Here is an 18,897-nt window from a genome sequence, read left to right on the forward strand (position 1 = left end):
ACTCAACTTTCTGACCAATGATATGACTAGGTTCTCTAGACATACATAGCGACAGGTGCAAGGAACTGACCATTCTGGCTTGCTCGAGCTCAAAGGAATGCTGACTCATCAATGCCAAGATAATTTGAAATGAAATTGAAATCAAGAAAAAAAGTGAAATTTCAATATTTCGAAATGGGTTGGCCAATTTCGAAATTACAACAACCCTATCTTCCAGGTTCAAGGGTATTCTATAAGCTGATCGACCACTATTCCCGATTGGGAATAGATGTAAGCATCTAAATTTGGAAGCCCTCACAAATCTGCGTCTTTTTACCAAACACAGGATGTTAGGATAGAGGGAAAAAAGAAATTTCAATTGAGGTCGAAACAACAAGGACGCAATGGGTAATGAACATCATCTCTTTGGTTTCCGTGTTGATGCTATTTACAAATGAATAATGCATGGATGAGTTTTCCAGTCAGTAAGTTGAGGGCCGCGCGATGGGTCTAGCAGCCAATTGTTCTACATTACGTTTTGTCACGTGATATATACGATACCCAAGCATATCCTGACGAATAAAACATTGCAAATTGGGCAGCATTGTGTTTCGCGCAAGTAGATGCGCCTGACGAAGTCGTCAAGTAATTGAATGTCGTAAACCTAGTATTTAATACCACACAATACCATGGACTGTCATTCCGTTACTAGTTCGCGCGTAATAGGGTTTCACGCTAGTCCCTTGGCAGTGGGGCCCGATAAAAGAAAAGCTGTTATCAGGGTAGAAGCCGTTTTCGCTATCGACTGTATCAAGAACTCAATTTCAACTAGCTGGAAAACATGCTGAGCTCGTGATAGTAAGCAAGGGTATCGTTCTTGTAAAAAAAAAAAAAAAAAGGCATTTTACCAAAGGATAGGACATGCATCTGCAAGCAGGCTGTTGGCCTTTGACGGGGTCGGGAGTGATGCCAAGGTCTCGTGATAGGCACTAGTGATAAGCATCCTCATCGTATGGCTATAGGTACTCGTCCTGAAACAGCTCAAGTAGATAGTATTCCCGGTGTGCTATGCCGAGCATGATCCATCCCTTAGTAAATATTTGGACCCGCTCGACGATCAGCGGGTCGAGGGGTAACGCGTCTATTTCTTTCATTGCCTATCAGGTCGGTGTTAATATAGGAAAAACACCCGACAAGAATTGCTTACCTTCACACCACCGTTTGCAAATTGCTCCAAGATCTCCAAGCTTGATAAGCCCCGCAGCTTAGCCCAATCGTCCACAAAATTGCTCTGTTCCGGGCAGCGAATGCCTTCCCTATAATATGAAAGAATATGTTTGCTATAATTTACAAATTTCATTAGCCTGGGAGTCACTTCCGAATACCTGAACGGAGATTCGTCGCTAGGAAAAGTATCCTTTGGCCAAAGAAGATGAATTAGGACTTCTGCCCCCCGTCCTTGGACCAGAGATACGCCGGCATGAGGCTTGATTGGGAATTTTGGGCGGAGGATTTTGCATTTGCCTCCGCCATCACACACCCGTTTACATAGGCAATTAAACCCTGGGTGATCTGCGAATAGCAGGAAGGACCGTAATGATTCGACAACCCCCGGATATGTCCATCCAGGCCATTTAGAATGTAATCTGTATGGTCCCTTTGATCGAAAAATCTAGATAGGTGAGTAATTGCCTTTGCTTGGAGCAATTGAGAACTAACTTTTGGCCAAATGAGTCGAGACCTTTCATGGAACACCGTGCAATGTCATCCACTATAAACATGTAGGCAAGCAAAATAGCGCATTGGATCTGGAGCTCAAGAGAAAGCCCCGTATATGCCTGATGGGCAAAGGTCGCAGCTACTCCGAAGACGGGTCTCACTGGGAAGCACATGCCCTCATCCAAGGGGAGGCTGACAAAGTGGCTTTCGACGCCTTTTTCAATCGCATAAGCCATCCCATTGTGGGTTCCTGGTCTGTCAAATTCGAGGTTGCTTAGATAGTTGTTGATGAGGTGCTTGAGGTGGGTAACACCGGTAGATCGCGTAGACGCTGGGCGTATAGAAGAAGGAGAAAGTGCCAGCGGTACGTGAATTGCAGGGTCCATGTTGATTGAAGACGTACAAAGGGAAAGAGGACCTGAGGACTAGACCCCAGGCTCATCGTGATGAAGCCGAACGCTGGGCTTTATACCCTGCCCGCAACCTTAGCCCGGGTTCGCAACTTCTTTTCTTGTTTTTCTTTCTTATTCCATGGCAGCAGGAGCACAGACATCATGGCTCTTCTATTCAGATTCCCGAGGTACTTTACGCACCTAGATTTCGACGACGCTTGAGGTTTCTCGTGCGGATGTTTTTTGATGTGCTAGATTTTAAAAGAGCTATCATGCTATTCGCGCAGAAGTCTAGCTGCACAAAGCTTCTTCTCTACGTTTTTTTTGAGCTGATATATACGCACACCTGTTCGAACACATTGACGAACGCCACGGATCTAGAGAAGCTTCACCGCAACCTATGGGTGCGCTTCCGACAAAAGGTTCATTGCACTAAGAGAGTTATGTTCATTTTAAATCATGAAAATCCCAATGAGTCGTAGCATTGCACCCCTGGGGCCCGATTTTGCAGATCCTGCGGATTGGATACGAGCAGCATGATTTCCCATAGACTGCGAGCTAGGATGGTATCGCTGGACGGACCAATTTGCGTCTTATCTGAAAGCAAAAGCATAATGCTTCTTTTGCTCTTGTGTGTGGATCTATCGTAGAGTTAATTACATTCAATTTATTTGGGCAACTTCCTATTACGATCAACACGACCAAAGTTCATTATTGTTTGCCAAGCAGGCAGCGAATGTGCCGTCTCCACATGCCAACGTACGTCACGACGGGTCTTGTGGCTTGACCCAAACAAACCCCATTCGTGAACCAATCATAGGCAGTCCCCTGCTTGGTCATCAGGCACCCAGCCGAACGAGCCTTAACGATGCTACTACCAAAAACGCACATTTTAAACAGGCACATATTTATTAACCAGCGAATGGATGGAATCGGCCTGGATGGTATTTTATGCACTTTAGTAAGATGCAATGACGATGCAACCAACCAACCGCCTCCTAAAGACCACCGGATACTTCAAGGCATAAAATAGCAGCCATAATCAAGTAATAAACCAAAGACTAAAGAACTTTCCGATCCCACCTTTTATTAACTGCGCCAAGAACAGCCTTCAAAATTTACTCTCCAGTATCTTAAGGTATGTTCCAAAACGTTTCTTCACTTAGTAGAGGACTGTCCGCAGTCTATAAAAGGACAAACCCCAGTGTTATTGGATCCTCAACCGGTCATTTCAGAATTATATAAAGTACCGCTTCCTCTGGGCATCTTATCTAATTATGGACGCTTCCAACCTTTCTAAATCGAGCCTATGCTGAGGCATTAGCTCCTGTAAGGCTCAGTCTATTGTAAAAGTGTATTCTATCACTCACCTGAAATCGCTTCAGTGAGTCTGCGTGTCTTGCCATGCATTCCTGTGCTCTTGGTCCTAACCTCTGCTACGTATAGCCAGGAATTGAAGCAGTCCAGCATTTTCAAACTACCACTTCTCTCGTACTGACCAGCACAGCATGAATATACCTAGCCCTATTGACTACCTGCAAAGTATCTTAAATGAAGTCACTGCTTCAGACTCCAATAGCAAGGACCACGGGGACCTTTTAGTTCCAAATGACAATATTCTACGCAATAGCCAGAGAAAGCGGCACATTCTGGATCTACCTAATGAGTTGCTATTTGAGATTTACTCCAATCTGCAGTATCTTGGTGACCGAAGTGTGTTATTGCGGGTGAACAGAGACTTTCACCATGTATTTAGCTCCCGATTCTATCAACATATTATTCAACACGGACAGCAAATGGAGGCGCTACTTCGGGCAATGAGGCTTGGAGATCTGTCAGCCGTGAAGAGAGTGATGCGTGCAAGGGATTTCGCGTTAGAAAATTACGGAGAAGCCATCATCGCTGCTGCGAATCACGGATATGCCCATCTTGTCCAGAAGTTCCTAGAAAGGGAACACAAAGCCAATCCACCGGGACCCTCCCATAACTGGAACAAGCATCCAAACCTAGCACACGCTTTTTCAAAGGCATTGGAAATTGCAATTCACCGGCGCTACAAAACAGTAATCAAGTCGCTCATAGGATTCAAGCCCGACGATGACTTTTACCGCCAGCTCGTGTACACTGCTAGACCCTTGGATCTAGCGGTAGGCTGGCGCTGCCATGACCCATCAATTGTCAGGCTCTTACTCGACCTTGGTGTAAGACCGACGGATGGCAGTCACCTATCAACCTCCTCCCCTCTCACCCAGGCTGTCACTGCCGTGCGCCCCTCAAGCCGGAATCTCGAGATCTTACGGCTATTGATCAGTGGCGGTGCGGAGCTTAACCCTGCGCACGTAGTGACTCGCATCCACCCACTCTTAGAGGCTGTGCGCTGTGGCAATTTTCCAGCCGCGGCGCTTCTCCAGGAGAGCGGATCCGACCCGTCCGAACTGGATATAGAACATGTTCTAGAAGTATTCTCCGAGCCAACGCAGCAATGCCGCGAACAAGAGAAGTGGATATTGGGATGGATTGACGTCGATAGGACCATTGCATCTAATTGGCGAAACCGTTGGGCCCTTTTCCATGGGGCTATAGCAAGAGGTAACATAGCCCTCATGAAGAAGATAATCAAGCGATATGGTGTTCTCGGTGGTTACTCAAGGGGTCCTGATGAGTATTCACCCGACTGGTTCGAACATTATCTTCCTCATCCTCTAGATGTGGCTGCCCGATATCACCAAGTCGAGGCGGCAAAGGTGTTGCTTCGGTACGGTGCGCATCCTGACGGCAATAACGGCCGTTCCGGCCTTCCCGAGCGCACTCCCCTCCTTGAGGCCATAAGCGCAGGCTGTCACGATATTGTGGAACTTTTGCTCGAGCACGGTGAGTGCTCAACGTATGTCGTGGATCCGTTCGCTGGCTCCCCTTTTCATGCAGCCATACTCGAGGGACAACCCGAATGCGCCCGATTACTTCTCAACCACGGTCTAGGGCCTTCTTTTTGTTTGAGCGACCCACCGGAAGATATCCTTTCTTGGGCGGTGTCGGCAGGGGCAGAGACATTCAACCTTCTGATTGAGCATGGACTTCAACTTCAGCCGGAACGTAGAGACCATCAAAGTGCATTCCTTCAGGCTGCCAAGCCTTCTTGGCCGAGGATCATCGAGCCAGGATGCTTTAACGCCTTTGTCAAAGCTGGATTCGACGTCAATATACGGTACCCGGGCGCCCCACGCGTTGGATGTCCTCTCCTAGCACACGCAGTTCTCCAGGTTGCACACAACTACCTTGGTTGTCAGGGAAAGCTTTCTAGTACGGTCTTCAGGCGGAGAACAAAAGAACGCGTTGAGATGCTCCTTCAAGGGGGTGCAAATATCGAGGCTCGTGATTTCGAGACTGACAGGACGCCCTTGCTTTGGATAGCGTCCGAACCTAGACTACTCCGACGTGAATGGGCGATTGAGCTCCTATTAGAGAAAGGGGCCGACGCTCTCTTTGTGAACCAGCATGGGTTATCGCCTCTTAGAGAAGTTGTATGTGGGGGTGATCCCCATTCTACAAGGGCGATACTGGAAGCCTTCCATCAAAGGATATCCGTTGGATATGAAACCATTAAATCCCAAATCACGGCAGAACTACTAACGAAGAGTCGAACGGAGATTGAATCTAGCTGGCCTGAGTCTCTCATCAAGCAGGCCCAGGTTGTGGTAGACGATCTCAAAAACATCGATACTCAAGTCAGAGATGCCGCAGCACTAGCAACGAAAGAGAGTGTAAAGAAAGTGATCTCGGATTGGTACTGGCCCCGTGTATACTGTAATTGATTTATGAAGTCATAGTAAGGTGGGTATGAGAGCACTCAGTTTCCCTACCTCGCTTGGGTCGTCTCCCGACTACATCCCAAGTTAGGGTATACTTACGGTGCACTCCTTCGTCGGGTCACTAAGACCATGCTTGCCAATCTGACCAATCCACCCCGGTACATCATATAGCGTCCGTCAATGCGACTTGTGCCTAGATGAGGCTGGCTAGCGGAGTATTACCGCCTATCCTGTTTTTTCTAAACTGCTTCATCCCCAGCCAATCAGCTATATTCCGTTTCGGCAACTACAAAAATGAACTGCTCCAATTTACACGAGCGCAATGCGCCCCGAGATTTGCTTCTTCTACAGTTCGCAAAGTTTATGCTCTACCTACGTCTATGTCTACGTGGCTTGTTAAGATATAGATCTTGCAGTTTGAATAGTATGTTATCTCCCCAAGTACAAGTAGTTGCGAGTTTTGAGTAGTTATCTTACTAAGGATAGGTATAGTTCAAGCCAGTCACAGTATTGAGTCTCAAAAAAGGCGACGAGTGAGGATGAGACGGAAGGTTGTTCTAGAGATGAAACAACTAGAGCCGTCATTTCTTTCCTATCTCCTTCCCTAGGAAGCTTCTCATGGAATCCTCCATGTAAATGCCAAATATCGTCTGACAAAGCAATACTTGCTGCATGTATATAATTGGGGTATATCCCACCAGCGTGTTTCTATTTTCAGTTTTGGTCTCTAGCTTTCAAAGGTCCAAATATAGCAATATCCTAGACTTGATAGAGTGCCTGGAAGGTATTTCTGCTAGCTGACTGTGGATATCTGCAATTGCCGCGATGGGATTGGCTCAAACTATGCTGCTTATTATAACCCATCACTGAACCGTTTAATCCACAACGCTCAGAGAGCCAAATCGTCGGAAAGTCACCCGATCAGTCCCTCAGAACTCGTTCCAGCTTGAGCTATTCCAGGAGGCTTTCATCTTGTTTAAGCAAAGCGCATGGTGCGAGACCATAAATGAACTGGAAGGCTTCTTCCATACATACAGTCCCGACACTTACCCTCTGCTCGAAGGGTCTCTCGGAATATGCGCAAGTCCTCGTGGGCCGAGGCCGTGTTTGAATCGACCTTCACTCGTTCTCTGACACACAAAGCAAAGTCAATCGACGATTTGATTATGCAATACCTAGTTCCCGAGATTCGCGTCGAAATAATACAGTTCTACGGTTCATTGCAAAGTATCGAAGCACGATACCCCGGGCTGGACTATTCTTATCCACCACATCGTATGCGACTGAGCCGGTTTCAATGGCATCGAAGGTTATTCCAAGCATTTGATCGATTCAACCTGAGTGAGTTGGAGATCAACAAGCTATGCCAGTGGGAGGGTACCAAGTACGCGCGACAACTGTACGAGGCAGAGGAAGGCATTAGAGTGCGGGACACCACTGCCCAGTCCATCCGACCAGCATCACCGCCACCTTCTCCGTCTATCGAGATTCACCATATCAGCAACGTTGAACGGATGTTAGATCACAATTTAACGTCTGAGGCCGACGAGCCCATCCATCTACACACTCAGCGTGCTTCACGCGCTGATCGCTGGGAGGCTAAAAGAAAATTCAGCAACAAACGCAATAGGAGATGGCAAGCCACACTGAACGACCGGCTGCTCGCAATAGCCGTACGGAACCAGGGCCCTGACTTGCAAAGCGAAAGCTGTGGTATGGCGACTGCTTCGGCGTTTCGGGCTGTGGGGTAGTTGTACCCCAAGAGCATGTAATCTTACTTCACAAGCTACCGCAATTAAGTTCGCTGTATATAGTGGCATTACCTTCAATATCTCTAGGTTTCTGCTATTTTCCCTTTTTTTTTTTTTTCACACTTGATACGGGTAGACGATCCACACTTTCCGACCATTTTAGATAACTATTTTAGATAACTATTTTCGTTTTGAAAGACCAAAAAAGTAAGGAATGCGTAGAGTAAACTGTCGTACGCTCTATTAGCTAGCTAAATTCTTAACCTTAGAGCATTCAATAACTAGGCCGTAGACTACGGAGAACTCCAGTCATAGGTACGGTGTAGTTGTGCTAAGCGAGTTATATATTTCGACCAAACAAGGGTTATTGAAATAAAATCCTGACAGCTTAGATATAGCCGGCCTTTCCAGGCAAGGGCTTCACCGGAAATGGTTCTTTCTGATGGGGACATGGCTAACTGGTCTCAATATTACGTCCAAAAGCGTATTTTCATTAAAAGTTAACGGAGTGAATTCTTGAGGCATCCATTAGGGTGTAGATGTCCACATTTGAGAAGGGAGCATTTCTTTGTAGCCTGGGATATCCAACGTGGTAATATAGATGCTTTCATAAACAATCTTTAGACTCAATCCCTACGTGGCTATTTTAAGCTCGCAATCCTTTTTATGGTGGAGTAATAGATATATAAACATTGCTGGTACGTAACAGAATATCAACCTCTCGTGTGTGTTGCACATTTTCTGATTCTCCCTAGTTCCGTTGGCTATGTTCGGTAACGAGACTGAAAAAGCTAAAATCTCTGGGAAGCGAAACAGTAGCGAGGAATTGGGAGATGTTGGAAAAAGGCGAAAAACCTTGAACGGTAAAAATGACACCGATATAACGGTTCGTGATGCCACGAATGACGGATCTAACAATTCCATTACCGACTCGCACGGCCAGAATGGGCATGTGAATTACAATACCAAGGACACCCCGGAGACTCCTAGCGGCCAACCGAACTGCCCACTAGCTTTTACCCTTAATGGCGAAGAATCCAAGATTAAGAATGCTACAGAGCAAATGCCCCCTCAGACGATCCCGACGCCATGGATTTTAGTTGGCCTACTACCGTCGAAGCCATGGAGAAGACACCGGTTGCAGTTGCGGACCTTAACCCTGTCGTTAAAGAAGAAGGTCCCAACATCCCCGGTAGCACCTCGCTCAGGCAGGGGGCACAAGACAATACAATCGAACCCCCGGGGAGACCCCAGGCCAGGCCCAACGGAGAACAAAGGCGGAGTCCGGCATCTCCGGTACCAAATCGCCCATTCCGGATAAGCCAAACAACGGCGGCCTGTCATCATCGAATGCAAACCAAACCCGCGGAAGCACCCCTACCAAGGACCTTTTGCCATTATTTACTACCCCTGATCGTCTTTCTCATGTACTGATCATATTGGTTATACACGCTGTGAAAGCTGTAGAGGTTATCTTAAGCCCATGGGTTCCATTGATGACACTGGTTGTATCCGCTATATCGCTCATGTTATCCTGGATCGTAAATAAATACCGCCGAGAACAAGATCGAATGTATCGCTTGTACGTGTGTAAAGGTCGTCAACGTGAACCGATGATAAACATGATTACATCCTAAGGCCGTCCACACATGATGTCTTGACTAGGTCTTCCATGTTTCCATGTGGTCGGCGCCTTCCTCTAAATTACCGGGGCCTTTCGGCTATCTCAGAATGTCAAATGTGGTTTATCACTGGGTATGCTAAGCATGATATTACGAGTCTCGTGGAGGGATCAGATCAATAGCTTACGAGGGAATTTTTATGTTTTGGTATGTACACTACGGGCCGATAGAGCGGAGATGAATACCTGTAGGCGCCAATTGCTGGATCAGCACATTGCTATTACATATTACCAAGTATTGAGAAGATCACATTCCATATCGCCCAAATCAATCATTGTGTCAATTGCGTGGTAGTGCGTTTTGCCCTTCCTGGGAATCGATGAATAGTTCTTCTTGGCTGGTATCAAAAAAACGCCTGGTTATAAAACTGCTAAATACACACCGGCATATTTACTTTACGCCTTATCTATATTGAGGATAGCAAGAAGGCACTAGAAAAGCACCCCTATGTTTTCTGACATGGAAGGCATAACAATTGCCACTGTAACTTAACATTAGATCTAGTTCGGTCTGGAGACAAATCCGCGTCTTCAATCCCGGCAGAGTAGAATAATCACCATTTCGGTGGTATCCACATGTGCAAACTCATGAAAATAGCATTGATGTGTTCTAGAACAATAATTTCATCATATAGATGATTTCTAAACCATTTGTATTTACATGCGGCGTAGAAGTACGACAGAAAAGGATCCTTTTAACGCTTGGCGAGGATTTTGCTATGCTTGCAGGGAATACACCTGCATGAATTCGGCGAGAAAACCCAAATTCTAACAAGAAGAGGATTGCTATATTGTATGCTATCTCAATTAATTCAGAAGGGTGTCGGCCATCATAGGTAGCTGTGTCAAGATATAAAACATTCCTAGGATAGGTATAGCTTGATAGGAAAGTGGAAATATGGATGCTTTCGGGAGCAATCTCACACTTGATCACTACATGGCTATTTCGAGCTCAGAAGCCAGTTTTTAGCTGGTATATAACCGCGCTAACTACCCGACCATGTGTTACACAATGTCTGATTCTCTGTAGTTCTTTGGCTCAAAGATGTCCCCTTTCGAGCATTCCACAACATTCGGCAACTTTGGCGTTCCGGCAAGCTCTCTAATTCATGACAACCCATTAGGCATCGCCACGCAGACCAGTTCGCCTGAGAATAGTGAGACAAGACACTCGACACAGGACGGGGATCTCAAAGCTGTCGAGACTACCGGGCAACCGGAAACAAAGAAGGTCTCTAATATCCTTGGCAATTCGGCCGGTCAGGATGAACCAGAGAAGGACGACAATCCCGAGGGGAGCTCTAAGCACCAATTTCAGATTTCGCGAAAGGATAACTTTTACGTGGACCCGCGGCTAATCGGTCACTTCTTTCACGAATGTTTTGCTCTCGCTGCGTTGGCTGTTTACTGGATCGGATGGGTAGTCTGCGCACTGGGGTACCTTATTCTACGGACGTTACGCCAGGGCGGCCAACATGGACCGTTAAATATACCTCCACCTCCTGACGGAGACAATACTCCAATCCGCACACCAGGTTCCTAGTTACCTGATGAGGCTATGAAGAGAGTGAAAATCAGAGATGTTGTTGCCCTACGTGGCCGTAGAATGGAATTCTTAATAGGAATGCATTAGGGACAGAGGTATGCTTATCGATCTGCTCGCAGACTGTCTGTCTTCCACCTCGACATTCTACTCTCGTTTAGGCCTGTGGAGGTCTGCGGGAAAGTTAAGCTTGTTAGATAAAATAAACTGAGTATCTTCATATAGAACCGTTGAAAGAATTTTGCTTTAGTACCAAATAACTCGGGTTGTGATGTTTCACGTGCCTCCGCAGTATATCCAGCGTTCCTAGAATGGCAGTACTTCTAAGCCACTTCATATATGAGTGTCTGAAGGGAGGAACTATTAGCTCCCGCGGAATGGGGACGAATGCTAGGCCCGGATTTAGATGCTAGGACTAAAGCTCCAGCCGTACATTTGAATGCTTCTAAGAATAGATCTGCTATAATCAGGATGTAGCGAATTTGGCATGGAGTCACAGCTTGCTATAAAACGGTGACAGGCATCTGTCTGTTAGACAAGCTTCTGATTCTATGTACCACTCCGGCATAGCGATGTATAACGAGCTCACAGCTAGGAATGTAAGAGGGGCAAGGCTGCCTGAAGCGGGAGAACCCAAGGGCCATTCGGAAGCAGGAGGCAAGATCGCCCTTGCCCTGCCCACCACACCAGGCGAGTTGAGATCTACCTCGACCGCCAGGCAAGCGGAAACGAATTCTACCATGCTGGATGCTGACCCGCCCGGTCATAACATGGACAACTGCTTGCCGTCAAATACCAGCAACACCTCCGGGGAGATCCATAGCCCCGAGGCAGGAAACCCTTGGCCTGCATTTAATATTTTTAAAAGGCTTACTGATGTATTAATAGTATTGGGTCTAGAAGCTGTAAAGGCTTTATACTTTGTATTATGGGCATGGGCTCTATTGATGTCGCTGGCTGGATCAGCTACATTGCTCTTGTTTTCCTGGATTGTAAATAAATACCGCCTAGTACAAGATCGGATATATCGCTTGTACAAGTCACGGTCGTCAAAGTGAACCCGTGATGGACGTGACCGTCGAGGCGTATCATACAGCCTGAACAAAAGTCATTATTTCCTTTGTAGGGTCGTACTTGAGTGTCTGGTCGTACGATAACAGGAACAGAGAGAATCCTATCAGCTGTCAGATTTAGATCAGTCCAGAGATAAAGTTACTTCTGCGGTTCCGACAGAGTGCAGTAATCATTAATTTCGTTGTTTCCGCAATGCGTGATACCAAGAGGTCCCATCATCTTATAGATCGTTTTATAGAGTGTTGACTATGTCAATGTATGAAACCTTCCTGGTAGCCTATATAATCGATGCTTGATAGAAAATTTGAAAATGTCATGATCCAAATCTAATGCGGATACTTCTAGGGATAAACCTGGTCCTAGATATCTTTGTACTTGGGTCTAAGAATAATGTCATTGTATGAGTGCCCTACGTCTGGAAACGGAAGCCTGCGGGGGATATTTAAATTTATGGAAAGATAAAATTGGATTTCAAGTACATATTTAACTTTACTTGAGTTTGTAAATCTAATAAACTATAAAGCGATAGTTATATCTGTTTGTTTGCAACTGCTGATTTCCTAGACTATTTGGCGCAGCAATGTCCAATAGTTCCACAGCTATCAACTACCCAGAGCAACCTTCCACCAGTCCAAGGGGAGGGGGTGAATTCTCGTGCACGGTATCACATTCCAGTCAGAACAGCCTGTTCGATAATGATCCCGCCCCGTTTGATGATTCCGGACCAGGACAATCGGCACCGACCGAAGGGTTCGGAATCACATCGACGGACCCGCGCGGTAGGTATAGAGTGGTAGTTGACATCTGTTTATTACAGAACCTGTTAATTCTGACCACTTAGTGCAGCAATGACCAACAATTCCATGGCCACCAATTGCGAACGACGGCTTTCCACCACGCCCGGGGAACAATACCAACACGCTAATTGCCCACAAGATAGCTTTCCACAGAATTTTGAGTCTCGGGTATCATTCCGCCCATTCTATAGAGCCCCATGCAGAGAAAGAGTCAACGAGCGAGGGGGTGAAGTCACCTCGATGGAATCTCCTGTTGGGGTAAAGCGTGAGCGCAGCAACTCATCGCTTACCGCTGAACGAGACCGGAAGATTAATAAGAGGCCACGCAACCCTTAACAAACGCTGAGTCTTAGGTGAAATCACTGACTATCTCGTTCCACATATCTTTTTGTCTTTTCTTTTATAGTGTTTGGCTTTGACTTTGTGGGCTTTATTTTGATCGGGGTTATTGAGAGCGACCATACGGATACCTTGCGCATTAAAAGTTAGCATGTGTATCCTATGGATGTTGCGCTGGTCAACAGAAATCGTTGGTAGGTTCAATATCGCTAGAATGTTACAATTCATGTGCTATAGTCTAGTTGAACACTACAGTTTTTAATCATGGAGAATACACCCAACGCCATGTAACAAACTGCTCATAGTTATCTCGCAAACGACACATTTGACTTTCATACTCGGCTCATCACGACCGACAGGTTCAATGGCATTTTCAGTAAAGAAGGGCCATTAGTCAGCAGCTTGAGGCATTGCGAAGTGTAGGGAATTGTTTTTTCTGCTTGTAGTGCCGTACCAACCCTAGTCGTTTTTCAACACCTTCTTCGAGCCGGTGGAAGCTGTTATGGGCCGGCCATTGTAGTAGCTATCAGTTTAGTCTGGTTTATTTTCGACTGAACTTCCTTGTATTGACAGCCCTACCTGGCAGGCGTGTATGATTGTTTTTCAAAATCTTGTCCTTGTAAGGTTTGAAATGAGAATCCAATCTGACGCGCATGTCAAGATAAAAAACGCATTTGACGTACAGTACGCTGCATTACCGCTCTCGCAGATATACATTATTGAATAGATTCTAGTTTAAATTCTAACATTAAAACTATAATAAAGAACCCGCCCGCCATACCGATAGACCCTGTTTCAGCCCTAAATCAGTGGACAACATGGATGTGAAAGGCGGGAGAGAATATGTGGAGTAATTTATTTGGATAATTCCACTTCGAGCACAAATAGACTCGCATTTTCGTGACTAGTGTCCAAATTGAGATGTCATCTTTTCGTGATAATGGAATGAAGATGTGTCTCCCATGGAAAGGCCGTCTTTACCCGGGCCCTGCCACCGGCTTAAAGGCTTTCTATCCCGTCTACTTCGAAAAGCCTTCGCCTTGTTATACCTAGAAGTTGCCAAACGTTACTCATTCCATAAATTCCTCTGTGACAATATATTTTATCGACATGGAAACCAGCTACCGCTTTTCGAAGCCCCGAAGCACGTTCATCCACACCAACGGCTCCGTCGACCCGAGATTCCATTTATGCGGCAGTACCATCCTACTCTGCTTTATCTACCATGTGTCTCATTGCCCTTCATCCAGAAGCAATACGGCCACAGCTTTAGTTTCTCTCTTAGCCAATCTCATTTGTTTTGGGACTTCTACCTTTTGTCACTACGTGCTGGATTCGGGAAAGCAGCTCCCTTCTTCCTACTTCCTGCTGGACCACCTTGGAATTATTCTTCACATATGGGGGACATCTGTATCAGTCTTGCTTTTAGAGGCTACTGATAGCGGGAGCAACAATTCCATTTTTCTGGGAGTCACAGTGGGCGGGGTGGCCTGTGCCACTTATTTGATAACCTGGCCAAATGAGAAGAGAGAACGAGTCCTGGTGATTGGAGGGTTTGGAGCTTTGGTTTTATGCAGTGTCTCGCTCTACAACGCTGTCTTTTCTGGTATATCTCGACTGACAGCCTCTTATATCTTTATGGCTTTGATTAACGGCATCGGAGGGTGGTTCTACTCCCATGGGTCTATTCAAGTCCTGAGTCAACGTTCACCCGAGCCGTATACTGTGTCGGGGCATACATTGATGCACCTATGCTCCCTGATTGCATCCATATTCTACGCTTCGATCTTGGTTTCTTGTGTTTGTATCTGACAGAGTTGAGCCCCTGATCACATGAGGTTTCCATTTCGGCTATTCCTACGAGAATTCAGTCATATTTGTTGATAATATCGACGGCGCGTAAGATCCTGATCAGCTTGGCGGCGTATACCGGCCATCAGTCTATCGGCTCGACCTGAACTTTAGGTTGGGTGCAGCTGTGGCACCTCGACAGGGGGTTCAATCAGGATATGCCGCACATGGTATGTACATGCCCCTGGCAAATTCAAAAGGGCTACATTCCCGTGTCAGCCCCAGTATGCCCTGCACCACCCTATCATGATTGTTGTTCTAGACGTTGATACGATAAATTGGCTATTCGTTCGAGAGCTATTCGGTCGCGTTTAGCGACGGATATAAAGAGAGCAGTGTTTCCGTTTGTCAGATTTCTTTGTTGTACAGAGCCGGATGTAGACTTACCTTTGGTATTACGTCTCGTTAAGCCAAGCATAGTCCGCTTATTCACTTCTTAACTTTCGCAACTACTATATGCACTTAGCAGCAATGGACTACTCTGAGGCATCGCCATCAAAGTCTGTTTCTTTTGCTTCACATCAGCGTCCATCTCGTCAAGTGACATCAGAGCCAACACCGAAGATACCATGGACATCGGGTTTCAAAATTCCAGTGTATACAGCCGAATCCAACTCTAACAATGAAACAATCGACCTCCCACACCCCTACGCAGCAACACCCATCTCCCCACGAACGATAAGCCAACACCGACCAACGAAAAAGGACTCACCAGACAAAGAATTAGCCTACAGCTTCCTAACCACATTCGACGAAATCTCCCTAGTAGACAGCAGCACAAGCATCAAGGGCCAAAATTAGACCGAAGTCGCCAACGCGGTCGCAGCAATCGCCCCAATCTGCACAAGCCACGATTTGAAAAGGGTGCTCTTTTAATTCTAACACCGAAGTGATAGGCAATAAAATTGATAGATGAGATACTGACGGACCCACTGGTCATTCAGCGGGTGTAGGAATTTACCAAGGGATGGGTCATGCTCTGCATGCGGCGTCGTTCATCTCGCCCGGTTAGTCTGTTCGAGTTCGAGGACGACCTGCAGACGTATGATGAGGATTTCTAGAGCTAGCCCTAGTTGCGAGACTTTGCCAGATATTTGCCCCAAATTTTGTCACCATATGATCCCAATGCTGCCATTGGGCAGTGCCCTGCTTTTCAATTCATGCCTTACTTTCTCGTAAACTAGTTCTTCATGAGTCGAGCTTCCATTGACAATTACGGGCTTAATATAGCGTAACACATTAACTGCCTTTGAGGAATTTGGCATCCCCTTGGGGTCTCACACAAGCTGTCATTGGTGTGGTTGGAACTCACTGAGCAATTCTAGGCACTACATGTAGTATCTGGGGGATGCCACTAAACGCTTCCGGACTGAATGTGGCTCGAGATATTTCAGAGTCAATACTCCGAATTTGTAAGCATGTGGTATGTCTGGTGTCCTACGTAATACTAGGGATAGTGAGAAAGAGGTCAACATCGAGCCGTGATGAAGCTGGCTGTAGCCTACCACGCTATTCCCACCCCGAGCTAATTTGTGCGAGATGGAATAAATTTTGTTCTAGGTGTAGATGGTGATTGGATGCTCATATCGAAACCTTAGATACAAAACATGCTCCACTCGAGAGCTAAGTTAACTGGAGCATTTCAGAAGTAGTTTAGGATCAATGCCAGTATCGAAGGTAGAGGGCACCTGCAGTGGGGACGATGACTGGAAAACAAGATTGTGGTTCTCTTTGAATTTCGAAAGCCAGCAGGTGTTAGATACACAGCTCAGAAACCCGTCGGATGCAGAGGCGAGGCTCACTACCTTGAATGGTGATGAGACATGGCTGCGTCTATCAATATCAGGCAGTGGGCCAGTGGCTCCGAGTGTTATGGCCAGCCCGCCCTCGCAGTACTGAGTTTGTTTCTCGAGGGTGGTAGTAGGAGATGATGCATCGCTCAAGGGGACATCCTTGCCATCCCTTCGCTGGTTCCTTAACAACGCTGCCATTGATACAGCCACCTGGTGACCTGAACTACTGTCCCGTGACAAGTCATCTTCCACTGTCGGACAAAGCAGGGCCTTGCGTTCTAGCATCCGACCTGCGATACTTGACATCGCATTTTCAGCGTTCTGAGTTTCGAGTCGTTCCATGCCCCCTATGTAAGTAAACCGGCATAAGTTAGCACGCAATCATTGAAAAGGGGGCGGAAATTTACCATGCTTCTCAACTTTTCTCGGGCGGCGTATCCTGGTGTTGGTATCCTTTCGGGCTACATCCGTGAGAAGTTCACTTGATGGTCGTTCGGGACCAAACGGCGACCGCGGTCGCCGACCTAGCAACGGGGTTAAAACATTGAGAAGAATTGGCCTCATATTTGGCAATGTAGCACGCACTAGGACCGATCGCACATTTGTTCCCATGTGATCGTGATCTCTTGTTAGTCATCTCTAAAGTCAGCTGGAGTGAGCGGCTTGAAAATCTATGTCTGGGGGATCAATCTTACCTACTATAAAGCTAGTGCTTCTTGCACGGAGGGATGGTAGTGTGAAAGGTATATGGGACGTACCGAGAGGGCGGCCAAATATAGCCCTTTGATCTATAGTCAGGGAGGAGCCATGAAGTTAGGTAAGACAATTTCTATCCTCCCGGTTAGTCCCTAAAATATAAAAAGAAAACGAAATGACCCACCTCTTCTAACTATCTACGCATGTCGTTTTCTGTCACTTCCCCCACTCGTGATGGATGTTCAAGCAAGAGAACTACATCTGGCCTTTCTTGGGTTGCCGCCTTCTCTACAATGTGTGACAATACTGTTTATTTATCAAATTCATCCTAGCATCTTTCTTTGCTCTTTGCTTTGCATCTTAATCATTGCCTTCAATGCTCGGGAATATGTGGCAGACCGTCTAGAGTAGCTAGTCGCGAGAATCAACTCTGCCCGTGGTACTAAGCTAATCATATCTAAGATCCCCGGCCCCACGCCTTGTTTTCAGTGTTTCCTTGGAAACTATATAGCAAACAATGATGTAGTTGGTCGGTTCAATCTCGTGGGCAGCTAGCTTTGTGCGACCGCTTTTCACAATGCCAGTAGTGCTTAGCGTCAATCTCCTACAGAAGGAATTGAAGCGGTCAAGATATAGACAAAGATGCCCAGACTTGAGATATCGGCTCTGATTTTCTGCTGTCTTCTACTTGGAATAATCTATACTCAATAGAATTTGTGATACGTATGATTCTGTCCATTCCCTTTGAATTATCATTATCACTTGGCAAGTCCTCCCCATTGAATGTCAAACCCTACCTTCCCTATCCCTGGTACCCACTCCGATTCTAAGAGCAAATAAACCCGTATTACGGAGCAAATAAACTATGCCAGACATGTCTTGTCGATCAACGGGTCTGAGAGTTAAATTAGGCCTAATCCACCACAGCCAAGGCTCACACATCAAAGTCTTCTCGCAGCGGGCCATCCGTATTCAGACAGACAGTGTACATCGGATTGGCCCTTAGCTTGGGCTGTGTAGATAGAAAGCCAACATACGACAGAATCCAGTGAGAGAACCCAAAAGAGCCATAGTTTCAGAGCGGCTGGTAAGGATATCTATGCGTGGATCTGTCTGGATCTGCGTGGTAACGACATGACATGATAGCAATGCCGATCAATGGCTTCCACGATTTCGTCCATAGAAGCAAAAGCTGAACTTAGGCATTGTAAAATAGAGCTTCGAAGCTGCTCATCCCTTGTCAAACATAGTAGAGAGATTGTTTCAGAGAGTAAATAGGGGGGTTCATATGATTGAATCCAGAAGTCGCAATTCTGATCTCCAAGAACGGACTGCACCGTATCGCGCGACAAAGAGCCGGCTTTCGTTTGATGATCATATCTTAATGGACGATCAGCAGGATCATATTGACGAGACCGAACAACATTGTCTGGTTGCAGGATTGGGCTATCCACTGGATTCGGGGCCGTAGGT

The 18,897-nt window shown here is 46.3% G+C and overlaps 6 protein-coding genes across 6 annotated transcripts; 4 read left to right on the forward strand and 2 right to left on the reverse strand.

The window, feature by feature from the left end:
• Positions 1-995: 995 nt before the first annotated feature.
• On the reverse strand, positions 996-2,084 carry N7446_010722 (Trichodiene synthase-domain-containing protein; the record flags this gene model as incomplete). The annotated part of the gene is made up of 3 exons (XM_058519465.1): positions 996-1,136; positions 1,187-1,625; positions 1,699-2,084. 3 exons carry the CDS (start codon positions 2,082-2,084, stop codon positions 996-998), a joined length of 966 nt encoding a protein of 321 aa, XP_058368303.1.
• A 1,859-nt stretch (positions 2,085-3,943) lies between these two features.
• Positions 3,944-5,902, forward strand: N7446_010723 (ankyrin repeat domain-containing protein; the record flags this gene model as incomplete). Its single annotated transcript, XM_058519466.1, has 1 exon — positions 3,944-5,902. One exon carries the CDS (start codon positions 3,944-3,946, stop codon positions 5,900-5,902), a length of 1,959 nt encoding a protein of 652 aa, XP_058368304.1.
• Positions 5,903-6,975: 1,073 nt separating this feature from the next.
• On the forward strand, positions 6,976-7,650 carry N7446_010724 (uncharacterized protein; the record flags this gene model as incomplete). Its single annotated transcript, XM_058519467.1, has 1 exon — positions 6,976-7,650. The coding sequence occupies one exon, from the start codon at positions 6,976-6,978 to the stop codon at positions 7,648-7,650; it is 675 nt and encodes a 224-aa protein (XP_058368305.1).
• Positions 7,651-10,376: 2,726 nt separating this feature from the next.
• On the forward strand, positions 10,377-10,874 carry N7446_010725 (uncharacterized protein; the record flags this gene model as incomplete). Its single annotated transcript, XM_058519468.1, has 1 exon — positions 10,377-10,874. The coding sequence occupies one exon, from the start codon at positions 10,377-10,379 to the stop codon at positions 10,872-10,874; it is 498 nt and encodes a 165-aa protein (XP_058368306.1).
• Positions 10,875-15,406: 4,532 nt separating this feature from the next.
• On the forward strand, positions 15,407-15,736 carry N7446_010726 (uncharacterized protein; the record flags this gene model as incomplete). The annotated part of the gene is made up of 1 exon (XM_058519469.1): positions 15,407-15,736. One exon carries the CDS (start codon positions 15,407-15,409, stop codon positions 15,734-15,736), a length of 330 nt encoding a protein of 109 aa, XP_058368307.1.
• Positions 15,737-16,563: 827 nt separating this feature from the next.
• Positions 16,564-17,292, reverse strand: N7446_010727 (uncharacterized protein; the record flags this gene model as incomplete). Its single annotated transcript, XM_058519470.1, has 2 exons — positions 16,564-17,075; positions 17,136-17,292. The coding sequence occupies 2 exons, from the start codon at positions 17,290-17,292 to the stop codon at positions 16,564-16,566; spliced, it is 669 nt and encodes a 222-aa protein (XP_058368308.1).
• Positions 17,293-18,897: the final 1,605 nt, after the last annotated feature.

The sequence above is a fragment of the Penicillium canescens genome (genome assembly GCF_028828765.1).
Source record: "Penicillium canescens strain IBT 15451 chromosome Unknown utg000007l_segment0_segment0, whole genome shotgun sequence".
Lineage (NCBI taxonomy): Eukaryota > Fungi > Ascomycota > Eurotiomycetes > Eurotiales > Aspergillaceae > Penicillium > Penicillium canescens.